The following is a 21,708-nucleotide window of genomic DNA, read 5'->3' on the forward strand; positions in this document are numbered from 1 at the left end:
TAATAGATGACAAATTCAAAGAGTATATAAGAAGTCACTTAATAGGTAAACTTGAAAAGCACTGAGATATTACTGTTCACTGAGCATGAAAGCCTAACGTTTCTCTCAGTCTGACTAAACTTTAGACAAGCTTCTTCTTGACACTAGGTCCTAACCTCCCTTTTTTTATTTTTAGAGCATTTTCTTTTTTGCAAATTGTTTTAGACATCATGGGTTTTTTTTTTTTTTTTTTGCATTTTCTATGATTGTAAGCATTTCCTGTCACTTTATCAGAAAGTTCGGGTTTCCCAGGGATTTGGAAAAGGAACACATATGTTGGGGCATGGCTGTGTGATCAGGGGGAAGTGCTGATTTTTTAAAATTATTATATAAGTTTCAGGCAAACAGTATTATAATTTGACATCTGTATACACTAGAAAGCAATCACCACCACAAATCTAGTTCCCATCCATCACCGTATAGTTGAATCGCTGTCTGATATACATTCTATCTCTCCCCTCTGCAACATTTCCTCTACAGAGTGACCTTTCTAAATCAGAAATTCAATCAGATTCTACACGATGCCTCAAGAATGAAGTCCAAACATCTGAGTGGGCATTAAACGGCCTCAGCAATCTAATATCGATCCAGTAACACAATGTTCTCTTGTATTTCCATCTTTTATTCTATCTGCACTATTCACTAGGCAGGCTACCTTACACACACTTTGAACTTAGTTTTGTATCTTCTCCTTGTCTTTACTTCAAAGACCTAAGGTAGTTTTCCTTCTACTTCTTGGACTTTGAAAAATACTACTCATTCCTAAAAGCACTGTTCCTTTTGGCAAGCTTCCATGAGCCTCTGAGTATCCATCACTTTCTCCTCCTCAATCTCAAAGCAAATTTACAAGTATGAACTCCTTTGACACTTATCCCATTTGGGGAGTGATTTATGGTTATTGTTACACATGGTTAGGTGACTATCCCATTAGAGTATAAGACCCAGAGAACGAGGTAAACATTTATCTTTCAGTCCCTCTACTACCTGCCATAGTGCCTTAAATGAGGTATCACATAAATATGTCTTGAATGAACAAGCAACCAAATAAAAGAATACCTGTAATGAAAAGGAAATATTTATTAGCATACTTGTTTTTGCAGGGCACTGGCTATGTCAGAGGGTATCTATGCTCAAGAAAAAATTGAGCTAAACATCAATTTTACTAATAATTTGCTATTTGTGTCTTAAGATAACTAACTAAGTTTCCTAAAGACTTTTCTTCAAAGTTGAAAAACTGACCCCCACCTCATGGAGTTTTCTTCCTTTCCAACTCTTGCTCTACCCACGGTGTTTTCAACACCCATGGAGATGTTTTATCCAATCAAGTTCTTTGATAATCTTGACTCCCAGCAATCTCTGCATTCAAGGGTGTGCAACAAAACCATCTCTCCAAAAGAAAAAAGCCTTGATTTTTAGCATTTGACAGTTTTCATGGTATAAATACTCTCAGTATTTCCAGTTTCAAGATGGCTGTACTCAACAACCAGCCTGCAATAGTCCTAAAAATTCAGCAATCACTGCCTGTTAGCAGGTACAAACTAGCTCCAGTACACCACTGTTTTTACACTCAGTTTTCAACAACCTACTCCTAGAGATACATCTTGGACCTGAGGCTTCCCCCTTTGAAATCTTAACTACATGGATGATGTTCCTACCCAAATCCTTTATCTCTGTCTCTATCATGGTGCCACTTATCAAACCTAGATCCCATGGTGAATCACTTCAACTTTCTTTTGATAGTGTCGCCTATATGCTAATTCCCTAACCCTTCGATCATCTCTATTTTTTGTGTGTGTGGGAAATTTCAACCTTCTGCTATATGTTACTACATCAGAATCTGAATGCTGAGAAATTCTGAGAAAAACTCACAGCCACATGAATTGTTGTAAAAACAGATTTATGCTAGGAATTCCTCTTATGTGATCCTGAAGCATTTGTCTTTCTATTCCCTTCCCTTTTTCCAGCCTCCTCTACCTTGTGCATCTCTATCATAGCCCTTGTCTTATATATAAGCATTTCTTGTCCTGTAGACAACCACAGAAAAGATTAGGGAAATATAGTATGATTCCATCAACTTTTCACTCCTGTATCAGAAGCTTAGCATTCTCTGCAAGGACTCACACACCATTTCCTCAAATTTCAGAACAGGAACTTGTCCTTTCTTATTCCAAAGAATGTCCCTCCTTCCATCCTCTTGACTACATTTACTTCTTTCTCCTCTCAGATGTTATTATATCACTTATTCTCCATCTGATAAATTTGCAACTTCATTCTTGCAGCTAGTTCCTGTCCTAACAATCTATAAATATGTTAAAATTTATCTTAGTAAATAATAAAAACTCCTACCCAACCACGCAGTAAAAGTAACATCTCTTTTTTCATGGTAAAACCTTCTCACTCTTGACCAATCTCTCTCTTACCTTCTCATTCAAGTTGCTTAACAGGTTAGTCTCTATTTCATCACCCACTTTCCCTCTTTTAATCATTATTATAAAATACAAATACAATATAGAAAAATGTACAACTTTAGTATAAAGATGAATACAAAACAAAAACAAGAAAATATTAGCTGTAATCCCACCAAGTGGCTACACTATTGGCATTTTGGCACACTTTCTTTCAGGCTTGTTTCTAAACCTGTATATATATATATATATATATATATATATATATATATGTATGTATGTGTGTGTGTGTGTGTGTGTGTGTGTGTGTGTGTTCAATGTTGGAATTAGATTATATATAGATTTTTATATGTATATATTTTCATTTGTCATTTTTAATGGGCATTGCTCAATTATATACATTTTCTTTAAAAGCTTGATTTTTTAATGACTGCATTATATTTTAGGGAATAAATGAACCCTAACTGACACAGCTATTCATACATGCCATTCATTGAAGATCTCTATGAAATTAGGCTTTAACCTCAACTGCTTCACTTAGCAATGACCTCCTAATTGCCAAAGCCAACAGGCTCATTCCTTTCGCCATCTTACTTGAACTTTTTGCAACAGCTGACAATGCAATATACTCCTCTTCTCTTAAAATATTTTTACCTTGTCTTTAATAACGTCAGATTTTATCATCATTTTTACCCAATTTCTCTAATCATTTTCCTCAGCAAACTTTGCTTCTCTCTCATCTCCACACTCAATGGTTCTGTTCTTTTCACTTTATTCTTGAACATTTTTCATCCAAAGCATGACTTTAAATAACATATGCACACAAAAAGTTTGGATTGGAAAGAGTAATGATTTCCTTTTCTTAAATATTTGTTTGTTTTACAGTCCTCATAGGTAAGAAAACTTTTCCACTGGTTTATTTTTTGAGATTCAAAAATGTCTGGATTACACCTTTGGGAAAGATAAAAAGGGGCCAATATAATAGTGTTCCTGCCTGATTCACAAGTGACAGTATCAACTTCAGAAGTCAGGTAAATAAGAACTTCAGGCCAAGTGAAGGTGGGAAGCTTTATACTTATTATATTTGACTGAGCAACTAGCATTATTTTCAATAGGTAGAGAAAAATTTAGTCAAATTTACACATCAAATCACTAACTTATCAAGATGTAGTTTGAAGAAAGATTTCTTTTTTGACCCTGTCCTACAATACGTTATTTGATTTACAAAGTGAACTTTGTTATAACTATGTTGCTACTGAAACACTGCAAAGTAGTGAAATCAATCTGGCTTCTCTTCTTTGGGTCAGCATGAAGTAAAGGAGCATACTATCTCATTTTCCTCCAGGTAGCTTTTATGGAAATTAGTCATATAAACACATCTTCTTTCTCAGAGGTAGAAAGGCTCAGTGTTCCACAAGGTTGGCTGATTCTCTACAGTATACCCAGGCAGAATATTAAAAGCAAAACAATTTCATGAGGTTTTTATAACAAAAACTATTCTATGATCTGGTGATGGTCATAACAGTATTTTGTTGAGCTGACTAGGGAATTTTCTTTGGTCCCAGCTCTTACAAGAGCCAATCTGTCTAACAACAGTAGAGGACAGGCAGGAGAGATGAAATCCTCATACCTTATATTTATAGAGCACTTTCAACTCTTACACACTAGCTTATCTTTTACTTCATTTGATTTTCATCTTAAATTTGAGAAACATGTCAGAGCAATAATTTCTACCCTCATTGAACATATTGAGATATTGAGGCTTGAATGACTGAACTGACTTGTTAAATTTGAATACAAACTCAAACCCCATGACTCTTAACCCAGATAGTGATCTCTTCTACCAGTATTTATTTTGACTGTCGTTAAATAACAATTACTTTTTCTTTTAATTCATTCCAACTCATCTCACATACTTCACATGTGTTTTCTTTTAAACGAAAAGGACAAGAAAAGAGTAAACATAGCAGCACATTTTCTCCCCTATTGGCTTTACACCCTTTTATTAAGCTGGGTCTCATTTGTTTCTACTTTATGACACACACCTCAAAATTTGATTTCTAACAACATGATCAATAACACAAATCTATTCAGTGAACCGATTTGGAAGTGCAGTGAAAAGAGTAACTATGGTGTCATGGAAATCACCTTCCTACAATGGATCTTAGTTTCCTCCACAAACAAATGAGTACAGAACTACCTGTCTCACAGGGTTACTGAACAGAGCTACCGCCTACCAACTGCCCTGGTGAAAACCTTGGGAATCTTTCCAGGCATCTTTCCCTTTCTCTCACTGTTCACATACCTAAAGACAGCAAGTGCTGTTGATTCTATGCCCTGAAAAGCTCTGGAATTTGTCCTTCCTACCCCATCTCCACTAATTCTCAGTTTAGATCTTCACCACTTTACTGGAATTACTGTTTATTTATATCCTATTTCTAGTCTTGTCAATTTCAATTTAATTATGCTTATGGAGAATGGGTTCCAGCACCAGGTACAACAGATAAATACTTGAGACTCCTTAGGATCCTGCATTTTTACTTTTCAGTGTGTTCTTGATGCATTTGATTGTCAGGTGGACAGTTTTAATTAGATACAGATAGTTTTCTTGGCTTCTTTATACTCCTAACATTTTTTTTACTTAGATGATATGCCTTTATCCATCAGTACCAGTAGAAACCAATACGAAGTGCAAATGGAGCCCAAAAGGCTCCAGAGAAGCCAACTGAGCTCACATTTACGAGGGAATGATATCTTCCATGGTTAATCCCAAATTTGCTTACATGGAGGATTTTCTATAAATCCTAGTACTCTATCACAAAACGTATGTTTTCCTCCATTGGAAAAGCCATTCCCGATATGAAGATTTAATTTAATGAAGATACCTACTGACTGTCAAATAAAGGTATTTCACTGAACATGTTTCAAATAAACTTTAAGCTTTAGTCTATTACACTAAGAGATACTCCTTAAGATGTACATTCTGCAGTAAGATTCTAAGAATATCTGGAATCCAAAGCTCCTTGAAAATCTAAGTCCCATAAGTTATGAGGAATTTTCAAGTTCAAAAAATAATACTTACACCAAAGTTGGTAGCGGCAAATCGATCTGAGGCAGAAACCTGTACATTTGTTGTAACAGTTGTGTGAGCATAGAAAGCATTTATATTTGCCAGCAAGGTACTCATTACAGCAGGGACACCGGGGCACATGTATTTAGAAGACAGACATGAAAAGTGCCTGCAAGACAAAAACATTAAGTGCTTTAAAAAGAGAATCTAATTAATTCACATAGCAGCGTATCCTCTAACATCAGCAATCAAGTAATTCCTCTACTCTGTCTATGAAAAGGAGAGAAAACTCTTACAATTACTAATTGAAAGAGAAAGCAATTTCAGCCTTTTAAAAACTTCTCATTCACAAATGTGAAGTGGCTTAATTAGAATGTGATTTGCCACAAGGGTATGTGCATAATTTCTTTCAACTGGGAGTGTTGTGTGTACACACAAAAAGTGCAATTTCCAGTGGAATCTAACACTGTCGAAAAGCAATAATCCAGGAGTTTCCCTTTCTCTGGCAACTCTGTCCTCAATTACTTCAGTTCCTGAAGTGTTGAATTGCAACCAGAATGTTCTTTCACACTTGTATTCCTCTCACACCAATAAGGTAAACAAGAGGCCCTCCTTTCATTGCACACTGATTGAACAAGTCAACTTAACATCTGACCTGAGTCCAGTTTGTGAGCTTTTGTTATTAAGGAGTATCTTCCACAAGCAGTTTTGTTTATTGAGGTTTTGCTAAAGCCAGAATTTAATTAAGCAAACAAATGAACAGTGAAGACAAACTGAATTATGCCAGCTTTATGCTTAAAGACCATTTCTTTTAAACATTGAATAACAGTATCATTTACAGACATCGGAAGCATCAAGTGTTCAATTCCATTACTTCTCTCAGGAAAATTTGTTTCATTTGAATTCTAACAAAAGACTTAAAAATTGAAAGCACAACTTGTGATAAAAGTGAAAAGATAAAATACCCATGGAAGAAAGCAATTTTCATTACCTAATCTGATCCTATTTTGCTCTCATATCTCAGTAATTTATCCAACACCAAGGCATCTCTGAATTTTGTATTATTGAACACAAGCACAGAATGTACCCACATAAATAAATGCTCCAAGTGGCAGCTCAAAAGAAATGGATGGAGGTCCTGGAAATGTTGCTTTTCTTAGACTTTAGCCAGGCCACTCATCTAACTTCGATTAGCTAATAAATGTAGGCTAAATTATTTTTATTTATTTATTTATTTATTTTTTTGTGGTACGTGGGCCTCTCATTGTTGTGGCCTCTCCCGTTGCGGAGCACAGGCTCTGGGCACGCAGGCTCAGCGGCTCCGCGGCATGTGGGATCCTCCCGGACTGGGGCACAACCCGTGTCCCCTGCATCAGCAGGCGGACTCTCAACCACTGAGCCACCAGGGAAGCCCTAGGCTACATTTTTAAACACGGATCTTTGAGGATCATGAAGAGCAAAGTATGCCATGAGAGTTACATGATCTGTGTGATGTAACCCTGGAATTAGATGATCACTACTTTCTTCTTTTAGGTAAATGATGCATATTTTGACTTTATTATACACTACTTATAATTTATATCTATTAAGAATACCATAAGTGACATAAATATATTAAAAATAGAAATTAAATAAAAACTAGCATATGGTATCACATTTCTTTCTTTTTTCATAACTGTCAAATAATTAGATTTGTTAGACCCAAGTCAGAGGTAAGAGATATGGAATGTGCAATGCCTAAATGGGATAGTGTGGGAGATGGCAAAAGGGAAATATACATACCTAGGTGGGAACAAGAGATAGACAATCACCAACTGTCAAAATAAACTGGTGAGGAACTCAAAGACCAGAAGTTTATTTTCCTCAGCATGCATTATCTATTTAAAGAGATTCTGGAGGTCACCAGATGAATAATCTTGTTCTTGGTTTTAAACCAGAATTAGTATTCTCCTAATGCAGGTGTGTTACTTAGTCTGTACTGCTTGCAGCTGCCACCCAGTGATTTCTGTTGTCTGGTAAGAGCAGTAGCAACAGCTCAGCAGGTACTTTAAGTAGAACAATGGAGGAACATATGAATATTCTGCTTAAGGCGTTCCACGGTGTGAATTTAGTGAAATAGAAAGTTCTATTTTGAAGATGATGCAATTATAAGGCATCTTAGGGAAAAATGAGTGCCATATGGGAAGACCAGGGATATCAACAACCAAGCTTTGTCTATTTTATACTTTGACTTGATTCAGCCAATATCTTAATGATGAAAATGCCCTATGAAATTGTGGCTTTGCAATCCCAAAGCAATGTTTTATAACCAAAATGAGAGGTTTAACAAATAATTTATGTTAGATATGAAAATTTATGGGTAATATAGGCAAAAAGCTATGTAAATAAATGTAATTTAGGGTTTCTTAGTTTAATGAAATATTTGCTATGTGTTTATAATTTAATGTTAATACATATTATTCATAAACAATTAGAAAACAGGAAAATAAACTGCCATTCACACTGCTGTTCTCTGAAAAATAAATTCAATTTATAGCCAAATAGTATAATTATAATACTTTCTCTTATCAGAATTGATGAAAAATAGAATTATAATTGATTCTATTGTTTTTCTACTCCTTAACCTTTCATTTTTTTTTAATGTTAAAGGCATCTGGGCAAAGTATTCTCCCTTTAACAACTACACATTTACTATATTTCTGGGACTATTCTTCCTGATAGGGATCTTGAGTTGATTAAAACATGGTCCTGGTGTAAAAAATTAATGTATACCCTAATTGAGAGGCATGCACATTAAAACCTCATTTTGTTACACAAGAGAAAGTGCTGTTACAGAGGTATGTAAGGGTTTGAGTGGGCCATGGGATGGAGGAATGAGGCCTGGAGATGGATGGCAAAGGTCCAAAGGTTGAGTTGAGTCCACTAGTGGTGAACCTAGTATACGAGAAGTCAGAGGGAAACATCTGAGTCAAGGTCTAGAGGATGAGTGATTATGTAAAGGCCATGGTAGAGTGGAGAGTTTAGTGTCCCTAGAATTTACTTTGATAGGTATTTACTGAACATGTCTGAAAGCCAGATACTGTATTCGATACTGGGTATACAGTAATGAGTTTACTTACAGATTAGTGGGAGAATCAGTGACACAAGAAATGTAATACAATTTTGAGAAAGTTATGAAAAAGAAAAGCATAACAGTGCTATGAAACACCAAATTAGAGTGTGTGTATTGTACCCTGGTGGTGGGGGCGCTGTCTAGGAAGACTTCTTGAAATGATGCTGGGCTAAGAGTCAATGTATGACTAAGAGATAGCCAGAGCGAGCACAGGGCTTGCTATTGCTGATAGATAAAGAATATAAATATTCCAAAGGAATGGAATAATTAAAACCAAGCCACAATGGAAAGAAACAAAATATTGTTTACAATGAACCCTAGCAATTTTAGGCTGGTGGAGCCCAAATTTCCAGGAGCACATTCTAGACCATTATATGACCAGAGGCAAAGTGAGGGGTATGTATGATAGTCTTGTGCACTATGGTAGGCAAGTTGGACCTATTATATAGGTCAGAAGATTTTTTCAAACAAGACTCAAAATCTTAGAGTCAATATTAAGTGAAAAATTACCTCCAACAATCTCTCATTGTTTACATGGGGTAGGAAGTGACATCATCAGAGCTGAGTTTAAAATAGATTTGGTGGGAGGGGATTTTAGGAGGAGGGCTTAAGGAAGGTGAGACTGAGAAAAGAGTCCAATTAGGAGGCTATAAAGGGAAGAGATGATGGGTGTCTGAACTAAGACAGTAGCTGTAGAGATAGGGAGGAGGGAATATATTTTAAAAATATTAAGAGAGGAAAACTGTCAGGACTCAGTGCTTGATACGGAGTGAAAGAGAAGAAAGAGAAGTGATGAAATTCCAAGGCTTCGGTGTGGAAGGCTGGGTGAGGGGGGCTTCTGCCCAGTAAGCTGGGAACTAAAAAGGAGAAAAAGGGGTTGTAACGTCGGGTCATGTGTCCAGTCGAGTTTGAGCTTAAGGTGCTTGTAGGATTTCCATAAAGTAATGTCCACCGGGTTACTGGAGACCTGGGCTGGACACTTAGATCTGGGGATCACTTCAAAACCACGAAAATGGGTAAGATCATCCAGGGGAATTATACAGAATGAAGAACAGTGTCAGGAAATGAAACCTGGGAAACACCGATATATAAGGGACTAGTGGAAGACGAATAAGTAAATTCTATGACTGGGATCAAACTTAAAATGATAGGGACTTCCCTGGTGGTGCAGTGATTAAGAAACTGACTGCCAATGCAGGGGACACAGGTTTGAGCACTGGTCCAGGAGATCCCACATACTGTGGAACAACTGAGCCCGGGTGCCACAACTACTGAGCCCACGTGCCACAACTACCGAAGCTCACACACCTAGAGCCTGTGCTCCGCAACAAGAGAAGCCACTGTAATGAGAAGCCCACGCAGAGCAACGAAAAGCAGCCCCTGCTCGCCGCAACTAGAGAAAGCCCGTGCGCAGCAACGAAGACCCAATGCAGCCAAAAATAAATAATAAATAGATTTTTAAAAAAGTATGTCCTTTAAAAAAAAAAAAAGATAGGTCAAAGGAAAGCCAGGGCAATGGAATTAGGGAAAACATTGGGATAGGAGGTTTGAAGGATGAAGGATGAAGGATGATTGATGCTGATAGGTGCATTGAAAGAGTCTTATAAGAACAAAAAATAACTATTGGACTTGACAAATAAACATCATTGTGACAGCAACATCATCAGTGTTAGTGGAGTAACAGGGGGTTGCACCGAGATGGAATAGGATGAAAAGTGAGAAGTAGCAGAAGATGACCAAGGAAAAATGGATCAAGGATAGATTTTGCTGGTCTTTAGCTAAGGAGCTTTGATTTTCTCATGTGAACTACACAGAGTTAGCTGAAATTCTCACAGACGGAAGGGATACTGTCAGATGAATTTAGAAAGATGACCCTGAAAGGGTGTAAAAATGGACTGAAATGAGTAGGTATTGGAAGCAGAAAAACAATTTAGGAGATGTAGAAGCAAAAAATAACATTTCTGCCCCACTTCCAATATGACTAAGCCTTCACATACCACAGTCATAAGGAACAAAATATTTTCCACCTTGAGATAATCTGAAAATCACAGAATCACATTATTTCTGGTCTCCAAAATATAAAACCTCAAATATTTCTCTAACAACCTGAACTTCCTAACACAACAGTTTTGAACTGGAGTTTAGCCATGCTATATCTGGAAATGTATTAAATCTCATTATACGACCTCTGAAAGTATTAAAACCAGGTGGAAAGCTGCTGTTTCCACCAAGAACAGCATAAGAACACCATGTAAACTAGGTAGGCTTAGGAATGTTACGTTTTTGTTTGGGTTGGTTTGGTTTTGCCAGTGCTTCTCAGTCTCATTCCCTCTCTGTACTTGTTGTAATTAAATATTTCTTTCCTTTTCTAATTTTTTTCTCCCTAAGGTCACAGAGCAGTGAGATGATTAAGGATTAGAGTTCAGGCAACGTAAGCTCAGAAGCATCTTTCTTAACCACCAGGGTGATCTTCTCTTAATTTATCCTCCTCCCTCTCTAACGTTGTATATTACTTGTGTATGTATCTGTTTCTTCCAGAATGTGTTTAGTTCATGCTTAATTGTCATCTAATCCAGCCCACTTCTAGCATAGTGTTTTCTTGTACACAGGAGTTGGCCCATAAGTATTTAATGAAAACAAGTGACAGCGATATGAGTTAACGGTATTTATGTAGCGTCAGTGTATAGGACATGTGCTTGTTTACTTTGAGTATGACAGTTTATCACAACATCCAATTGCTTTGTGAACATTGGGCTGAAGTGCATAACAGTTAATGTCATAATGATCACAACTTTGAAAGTGAATTGTATTCTGATTTTAATTGGTACACTGAGAGTAGTATTTTAAATTTTCCAGAGCATTAGGCATGCATTCATCTTAGAGACCGGACAGAAATATTGTACTTTCTGATTCAGATTTAACTGAGATGACTTCTGGGGTATGATGCGAGGTAGCCAGCTGTTCATGATCTACCCCTCTGAACCTCCCATGGAAATGGCCATGAAAACAAAAATAAATGATGTAAAGTCATAGCAGCACTGGAAATTAGGGGTATCAATCAAAGATTTCCCTATATCTGGGAGGGACTTTGCCTAAGTTTAGGGCAGCTGGATAGACTGAGAGATATTCGGTGACTATCCTGGTCTAAACTCCTAAAATATTCACCTGACTAGAGAAGAAACGGGAAGATATTTCTGGGAACCATACACTGTACACCCCCATATCAGAAATGCGAGGCCTAGGCGGCTGGCCAGCAAGGCTTTTGATCACTTTCCTATTCCATGGTAATGGCTTCCAGACGCAATAAAGCTGTCGTGTGTTTCCCACATCTTCTCACTTTACATCCATTAAAGAGTACACAACTCCCAAGACTGCAATACAACCTGTGCAATGGGAATGGGCAACGGGATTAGAAGCTAGTTAGAAGAAAGGGTTGGAAAAACACTGGGAATAGTATACCGTGGGGATTATCTATAACCTTTTATGTTCTGCTATAGCAAGACAAGAATTCACAAGTTGTTTACATTATCCAGGAAAAGAAATCTAGCTCTCATACTTAAAGAGCCCACCAATAGGAGCAGGTAAATATCTTTGCCCAATCTAAAAGCAAACTGCATTAGAATAAAGTCATGGCACACAGGGAACCTTTTTAGAGGCTCACCTGCCATTATAAGATCTGCAGGTGAGTACTGGTAATACGTTGGTGGTCGACAAATACTGATTCAAAGGACCCTGTAGGTTGCCAAACAAGCAGAATGCAAACATCTTTGTACATTATCTCAACAGGCATACAAGCGCTTGTGTGTGCATGCAAACACACACACACACACACACACTTATACAGCAAAAATAACCAAATAAAATGGTCACAGTGTTATCTCTGGGTGGAGCTACAAACTTTTGTTATTTAAAAAAATATATCCTTTTTTTTCGGAGGAGAAGATGGCAGAAGAGTAAGACACGGAGATCACCTTCCTCCCCACAGATACACCAGAAATACATCTACACGTGGAACAACTCCTACAGAACACCTACTGAATGCTGGCAGAAGACTTCAGACCTCCCAAAAGGCAAGAAAGTCCCCAAGTACATGGGTAGGGCAAAAGAAAAAAGAATAAACAGAGACAAAAGGATAGGGACGGGACCTGCACCAGTGAGAGGGAGCTGAGAAGGAGGAAAGGTTTCCACACACTAGGAAGCCCCTTCGCGGACGGAGACTGTGGGTGGCGGAAGGGGAAGCTTCGGAGCAGCAGAAGAGAGCACAGCAACAGGAGTGCAGAGGGCAAAGCAGAGAGATTCCCGCATAGAGGATCGGTGCCGACCAGCACTCACCAGCCCGAGAGGCTTGTCTGCTCACCCGCCGGGACGGGCGGGGCTGGGAGCTGAGGCTCCGGCTTTGGTTGGAGCACAAGGAGAGGACTGGGGTTGGCGGCGTGAACACAGCCTGAAGGGGTTAGTGCACCAGGGCCAGCCGGGAGGAAATCCGGGGAAAAGTCTGGACCTGACGAAGAGGCAAGAGACTTTTTCTTCCCTCTTTGTTTCCTGGTGCGCGAGGAGAGGGGATTAAGAGCGCTGCTTAAAGGAGCTACAGAGACGGGCGCGAGCTGCGGCTAACAGAGCAGACCCCAGAGACGGGCATGAGACACTAAGGCTGCTGCTGCCGCCACCAAGAAGCCTGTGTGCGAGCACAGGTCTATCCACACACCCCATCCGGGGAGCCTGTGCAGCCCGCCACTGCCAGGGTCCTGGGATCCAGGGACAACTCCCCCGGGAGAACGCACAGTGTGCCTCAGGCTGGTGCAACTTCACACCGGCCTGTGCCACCGCAGGCTCGCCCGGCACTCCGTGCCCCTCCCTCTCCCCGGCCTCAGTGAGCCAGAGCTCCCAAATCAGCGGCTCCTTTAACCCCGTCCTGTCTGAGCGAAGAACAGACGCCCTCCGCCAACCTACACACAGAGGCGGGGCCAAATCCAAAGCTAAACCCCGGGAGCTGTGACAACAAAGAAGAGAGAGGGAAATCTCTCTCAGCAGCCTCAGAAGCAGCGGATTAAATCTCCACAATCAACTTGATGTTCCCTGCATCTGTGGAATACATGAATAGACAATGAATCATCCAAAACTGCGGAGGTGTACTTTGAGAACAAGATTTATTATTTTTTCCCCTTTTCCTCTTTTTGTGAGTGTGTATGTGTATGCTTCTGTGTGAGATTTTGTCTGTAGAGCTTTGCTTCCACCATTTGTCCTAGGGTTCTATCCGTCCGCCATTTTTATTCTTTAAAAAAAATTTATTTTCTTAATAATTATTTTTAATTTTAATAACTTTATTTTATTTTATCTTACTTTATTTTATCTTTTCCTTCCCTCCCTCCCTCCTTCCTTTCCCTCCCTCCTTCCTCCCTCCCTCCCTCCTTTCCTTTCCCTCGCTCCCTCCCTCCCTTCCTTCCTTTCTACTTTTTCTCCCTTTTATTCTGAGCTGAGTGGATGAAAGGCTCTTGGTGCGGCAGCCAGGAGTCAGTGCTGTGCCTCTGAGGTGGGAGAGCCAACTTCAGGACACTGGTCCACAAGAGACCTCCCAGCTCCACGTAATAACAAACGGCGAAAAACTCCCAGAGATCCCCATCTCAACGCCAGCACCCAGCTTCACTCAATGAGCAGCAAGCTACAGTGCTGGACACGCTATGCCAAACAACTAGGAAAACAGGGACACAACCCCACCCATTAGCAGAGAGGCTGCCTAAAATCATAATAAGTCCACAGACACCCCAAAACACACCAACAAACATGGACCTGCCGACCAGAGAGACAAAATCCAGCCTCATCCACCAGAACACAGGCACTAGTCCCCTCCACCAGGAAGCCTACACAACCCACTGAACCAACTTTAGCCACTGGGGGCAGACACCAAAAACAACGGGAACTACGAAGCTGCAGCCTGCAAAAAGGAGACCCCAAACACAGTAAGATAAGCAAAATGAGAAGACACAAAAACACAGAGCAGATGAAGGAGCAAGATAAAAACCCACCAGACCTAATAAATGAAGAGGAAATAGGCAGTCTACCTGAAAAAGAATTCAGAATAATGATAGTAAACATGATCCAAAATCTTGGAAATAGAACAGACAAAATGCAAGAAACATTTAACAAGGACATAGAAGAACTAAAGATGAAACAAGCAACGATGAACAACACAATAAATGAAATTAAAAATACTCTAGATTAAAAAAAAAAAATACTCTAGATGGGATCAATAGCAGAATAACTGAGGCAGAAGAACGCATAAGTGACCTGGAAGATAAAATAGTGGAAATAACTACTGCAGAGCAGAATAAAGAAAAAAGAATGAAAAGAACTGAGGACAGTCTCAGAGACCTCTGGGACAAAATTAAATGCACCAATATTCGAATTATAGGGGTTCCAGAAGAAGAAGAGAAAAAGAAAGGGACTAAGAAAATATTTGAAGAGATTATAGTTGAAAACTTCCCTAATATGGGAAAGGAAATAGTTAATCAAGTCCAGGAAGCACAGAGAGTCCCATACAGGAAAAATCCAAGGAGAAATATGCCAAGACACATATTAATCAAACTGTCAAAAATTAAATACAAAGAAAGCATATTAAAAGCAGCAAGGGAAAAACAACAAATAACACACAAGGGAATCCCCATAAGGTTAACAGCTGATCTTTCAGCAGAAACTCTGCAAGCCAGAAGGGAGTGGCAGGACATACTGAAAGTGATGAAGGAGAAAAACCTGCAAACAAGATTACTCTACCCAGCAAGGATCTCATTCAGATTTGATGGAGAAATTAAAACCTTTACAGACAAGCAAAAGCTGAGAGAGTTCAGCACCACCAAACCAGCTTTACAACAAATGCTAAAGGAACTTCTCTAGGCAAGAAACACAAGAGAAGGAAAATACCTATATTAACGAACCCAAAACAATTTAGAAAATGGGAATAGGAACATACATATCGATAATTACCTTAAATGTAAATGGACTAAATGCTCCCTCCAAAAGACACAGATTGGCTGAATGGATGCAAAAACAAGACCCATATATGTGCTGTCTACAACAGACTCACTTCAGACATAGAGACACATACAGACTGAAAGGAAGGGCATGGAAAAAGATATTCCATGCAAATGGAAACCAAAAGAAAGCTGGAGTAGCAATTCTCATCAGACAAAACAGACTTTAAAAGACTATTAGAGGGCTTCCCTGGTGGCGCAGTAGTTGAGAGTCCACCTGCCGATGCAGGGGACACGGGTTCGTGCCCCGGTCCGGGAAGATCCCACGTGCCGCGGAGCGGCTGGGCCCGTGAGCCATGGCCACTGAGCCTGCGTGTCCGGAGCCTGTGCTCCGCAACGGGAGAGGCCACAACAGTGAGAGGCCCACGTATCGCAAAAAAAAAAAAAAAAAAAAAGACTATTAGAAGAGACAAAGAAGGACACTACATAATGATCAAGGAATCGATCCAAGAAGAAGATATAACAATTGTAAGTATTTATGCACCCAACAGAGGAGCACCTCAATACATAAGGCAAATACTAACAGCCATAAAAGGGGAAATCGACAGTAACACATTCATAGTAGGGGACTTTAACACCCCACTTTCACCAATGGACAGATCATGCAAAATGAAAATAAATAAGGAAACACAAGCGTTAAATGATACATTAAACAAGACGGACTTAATTGATATTTATAGGACATTCCATCCAAAAACAACAGAATACACATTATTCTCAAGTGCTCATGGAACATTCTCCAGGATAGATCATATCTTGGGTCACAAGTTAAGCCTTCGTAAATTTAAGAAAATTGAAATTGTATCAAGTATCTTTTCTGACCACAACGCTATGAGACTAGATATCAATTACAGGAAAAGATCTGTAAAATATACAAACACATGGAGGCTGAACAATACACTACTTAATAACGAAGTGATCACTGAAGAAATCAAAGAGGAAATAAAAAAAATACCCAGAAGCAAATAACAATGGAGACACGATGATACAAAACCTATGGGATGCAGCAAAAGCAGTTCTAAAAGGGAAGTTTATAGCAATACAATCCTACATAAAGAAACAGGAAACATCTTGAATAAACAACATAACCTTGTACCTAAAGCAATTAGAGAAAGAAGAACAAAAAAACCCCAAAGTTAGCAAAAGGAAAGAAAACATAAAAATCAGATCAGAAATAAATGAAAAAGAAATGAGGGAAACAATAGCAAAGATAAATAAAACTAAAAGCCGCTTCTTTGAGAAGATAAACAAAATTGGTAAACCATTAGCCAGACTCATCAAGAAGCAAAGGGAGAAGACTCAAATCAATAGAATTAGAAACGAAAAAGGAGAAGTAACAATTGACACTGCAGAAATACAAAAGATCATGAGAGATTACTACAAGCAACTCTATGCCAATAAAATGGACAACCTCAAAGAAATGGACAAATCCTTAGACATGCACAACCTGCCAAGACTGAATCAGGAAGAAATAGAAAATATGAACAGACCAAACACAAGCACTGAAATTGAAACTGTGATTAAAAATCTTCCAACAAACAAAAGCCCAGGACCAGATGGCTTCACAGGCGAATTCTATCAAACATACTGAGAAGAGCTAACACCCATCCTTCTCAAACTCTTCCAAAATAGAGCAGAGGGAGGAACACTCCCAAACTTATTCTACGAGGCCACCATCACCCTGGTACCAAAACCAGGCAAGGATGTCACAAAGAAAGAAAACTACAGGCCAGTATTACTGATGAACATAGATGCAAAAATCCTCAACAAAATACTACAAAACAGAATCCAACAGCACATTAAAAGGGTCATACACCATGATCACGTGGGGTTTATTCCAGGAATGCAAGGATTCTTCAATATACGCAAGTCAATCAACATGATACACCATATTAACAAACTGAAGGAGAAAAACCATGTGATCATCTCAATAGATGCAGAGAAAGCTTTCGACCAAATTTTACACCCATTTATGATAAACACCCTGCAGAAAGTAGGCATAGAGGGAACTTCTCTCAACATAATAAAGGCCATATATGACAAACCCACAGCCAACATCGTCCTCAATGGTGAAAAACTGAAAGCATTTCCACTAAGATCAGAAAGAAGACAAAGTTGCCCACTCTCACCACTGTTATTCAACAAAGTTTTGGAAGTTTTAGCCACAGCAATCAGAGAAGAAAAGGAAATAAAAGGAATCCAAATCAGAAAAGAAGAAGTAAAGCTGTCACTGTTTGCAGATGACATGATACTATACATAGAGAATCCTAAAGATGCTACCAGAAAACTACTAGAGCTAGTCAATGAATTTGGTAAAGTAGCAGGATACAAAATGCACAGAAATCTCTGGCATTCCTATATACTAATGATGCTGAGAGTGAAATCAAGAAAACACTCCCATTTACCACTGCAACAAAAAGAATAAAATATCTAGGAATAAAACCACCCAAGGAGACAAAAGACCTGTATGCAGAAAATTATAAGACATTGATGAAAGAAATTAAAGATGATCCAAATAGATGGAGAGATATACCATGTTCTTGGATTGGAAGAATCAACATTGTGAAAATGACTCGACTACCCAAAGCAATCTACAGATTCAATGCAATCCCTATCAAACTACCACTGGCATTTTTCACAGAACTAGAACAAAAAATTTCACAATTTGTATGAAAACACAAACAACCCCGAATAGCAAAAGCAATCCTGAGAACGAAAAACAGAGCTGGAGGAATCAGGCTCCCTGACCTCAGACTATACTACAAAGCTACAGTAATCAAGACAGTATGGTACTGGCACAAAAACAGAAAGATAGATCAATGGAACAGAATAGAAAGCCCAGAGATAAACCCACGCACATATGGTCACCTTATCTTTGATAAAGGAGGCAGGAATGTACAGTGGAGAAAGGACAGACTCTTCAATAAGTGGTGCTGGGAAAACTGGACAGGTACATGTAAAAGTATGAGATTAGATCACTCCCTAACACCATACACACAAAGAAAGCTCAAAATGGATTAAATACCTAAATGTAAGGCCAGAAACTATCAAACTCTTAGAGGAAAACATAGGCAGAACACTCTATGACATAAATCACAGCAAGATTTTTTTTGACCCACCTCCTAGGGAAATGGAAATAAAAACAAAAACAAACAAATCGAACCTAGTGAAACTTGAAAGCTTTTGCACAGCAAAAGAAACCCTAAACAAGACCAAAAGACAACCCTCAGAATGGGAGAAAATATTTGCAAATGAAGAAACTGACAAAGGATTAATCTCCAAAATTTACAAGCAGCTCATGCAGCTCAATAACAAACAAACAACCCAATCCAAAAACGGGCAGAAGACCTAAATAGACATTTCTCCAAAGAACATATACAGACTGCTAACAAACACATGAAAGAATGCTCAACATCATTAATCGTTAGAGAAATGCAAATCAAAACGACAATGAGATATCGTCTCACACCTGTCAGAACGGCCATCATCAGAAAATCTAGAAACAATAAATGCTGGAGAGGGTGTGGAGAAAAGGGAACACTCTTCCACTGCTGGTGGGTATCTGAATTGGTACAGCCATTATGGAGAACAGTATGGAGGTTCTTTATAAAACTGCAAATAGAACTACCATATGACCCAGCAATCCCACTACTGGGCATATACCCTAAGAAAACCATAATTCAAAAAGAGTCATGTACCAAAATGTTCATTGCAGCTCTATTTACAATAGCCCGGAGATGGAATCAACCTAAGTGCCCATCATCGGATGAATGGATAAAGAAGATGTGGCACATATATACAATGGAATATTACTCAGCCATAAAAAGAAACGAAATTGAGCTATTTGTAATGAGGTGGATGGACCTAGAGTCTGTCATACTGAGTGAAGTAAGTCAGGAAGAGAACGACAAATACTGTATGCTAACATATATATATGGAATTTAAGGGGAAAAAAATGTCATGAAGAACCTAGGGGTAAGACAGGAATGAAGACACAAACCTACTAGAGAATGGACTTGAGGATATGGGGAGGGGGAAGGGTAAGCTGTGACAAAGTGAGAGAGTGGCATGGATATATATACACTACGAAATGTAAAATACATAGCTAGTGGGAAGCAGCCACATAGCACAGGGAGATCAGCTCGGTTCTTTGGGACCACCTAGAGGGGTGGGATAGGGAGGGTGAGAGGTAGGGAGATGCAAGCGGGAAGAGATACGGGAACATATGTATATGTATAACTGATTCATTGTGTTATAAAGCAGAAACTAACACAGCATTGTAAAGCAATTATACTCCAATAAGGATGTAAAATATAATACATATATGTGTGTGTGTGTGTGTATATATCCTGTATGTTTAAAAGTAATTTACCATTAGTATGTTTTACTACCCTAATCAGAAAAACATTTTAGTTATATATATATTTATAGTTTTTAAACGTTAATTCAACTTTTGCTCTATTGTTGATTTTATGTCTCTTTGTAACTTTTAGCACCAATAGAAACAAAGTAATACAAGTCCTTTTAAAATTTTTGCTTGACTAAAGTAAAAATTTCTTTTATACTCTTCTTTGCTAAAAAAGCCACAAAACCTTTAAAGTATATAATGTAAAAAGCCTATATTATTCTTTATGTATCATTAAATAAGATTTTTGTGAAGTTAAACAAATCGCCCATAAAATAATTTTTTCTTTCAAAATTTACCATAGACCTAATTTCTGATTAATGAGTAAATGCAAAAAATGCCATAAAATTACTATGCAATAGATGACAGTTTTAGTACACTAAATAAAATGTATCAAGAATTTTAAAGATATTAATGAAACGATCTTGGGTCATAACTTCCTAATGCAAAATATAGGGCTGCGAATGGTGAAGATATGAAAAAGTGACAAAACGAGAGAGTGGCATGGACATATATACACTACCACACGTAAAATAGCTAGCTAGTGGGAAGCAGCCACATAGCATAGGGAGATCAGCTCGGTGCTTTGTGACCACCTAGAGGGGTGGGATAGGGAGGGTGGGTGGGAGGGAGATGCAAGGGGGAAGAGATATGGGAACATATGTATAACTGATTCACTTTTTTATAAAGCAGAAACTAAAACCATTGTAAAGCAATTATACTCCAATAAAGATGTAAAAAAAAAAGAGAATGAGAAAAACCCAATATTTCACTTAATAATACTGTTCTTCCCATTAGATTTTTACATCAGTTTCAATATCAAATTATCATTACTATGGTGTTTTTCTCGGCAGATGAAAACTGTAAACAAAAATTCTGTTGTTTGTTAAAAGGAAAATAGATCAAATTCATAAATATGAACCTCCTAAATTTGGTCAGAACTTAGTTGAACATGTCTCAATATACCTAAAGATTAAAGACACAATACTCAGGAAGTAGTTGTCACATTTTTGAACTTATATTAAAATGTTCGAGGCCTCCCTGGTGGCGCAGTGGTTGAGAGTCCGCCTGCCGATACAGGGGACACAGGTTCGTGCCCCTGTCCGGGAAGTTCCCACATGCCGCGAAGCAGCTGGGCCCGTGAGCCATGGCCGCTGAGCCTGCGCGTCCGGAGCCTGTGCTCCACAATGGGAGAGGTCACAACAGTGAGACGCCCGCGTACCGCAAAATAAATAAATAAATAAATAAAATGTTCTTCATAGAATTAGTGACTCAGGAGGTAAACAATCAGTTGGAATACCAAGATTAAAATTTTAAGCATTTGATATTAACTAAACAAATAAAACACAATCTCAGAAATAGAATTTTCAGGTCCCTCTAAGAAGTGTAATCTTTTACCTGGTTGTTAAAAATTATCTGTCCTTTTTTAGAAACTGTGACCAGGAGCTGGGTAAGTTAAGGACAGCAGCTGTCATTACCAAACCAATAATTTATACTGAACTTGCCTTTCCACGTTCACTTTTAACCCTAAATGATAAATGATTAGGCAGCCAATATAATATAGGTAGTTGTGATACCAAGCAGGGCCCTGTGGGTCTCCTGGGCACAAAAGTCTTCCTATGTCCCCCCATTTCTTTGATAACAGGAAACAG

The 21,708-nt window shown here is 38.5% G+C and overlaps 1 protein-coding gene across 1 annotated transcript in view; it reads right to left on the reverse strand.

Moving 5' to 3' along the window:
- UNC13C (unc-13 homolog C) overlaps nucleotides 1–21,708 on the reverse strand; it is a 385,689-nt gene that overhangs the window by 277,923 nt on the left and 86,058 nt on the right. Inside the window, exon 9 of the mRNA XM_089906237.1 lies at nucleotides 5,527–5,683. Within this exon, the coding sequence (XP_089762363.1) occupies nucleotides 5,527–5,683 (157 nt within the window). The remainder of the gene's footprint in view (nucleotides 1–5,526; nucleotides 5,684–21,708) is intronic.

Source organism: Delphinapterus leucas, chromosome 2 (genome assembly GCF_059928025.1).
Source record: "Delphinapterus leucas isolate spDelLeu-1000000601 "Yukka" chromosome 2, BTC_Dleu_Yukka2, whole genome shotgun sequence".
NCBI lineage: Eukaryota > Metazoa > Chordata > Mammalia > Artiodactyla > Monodontidae > Delphinapterus > Delphinapterus leucas.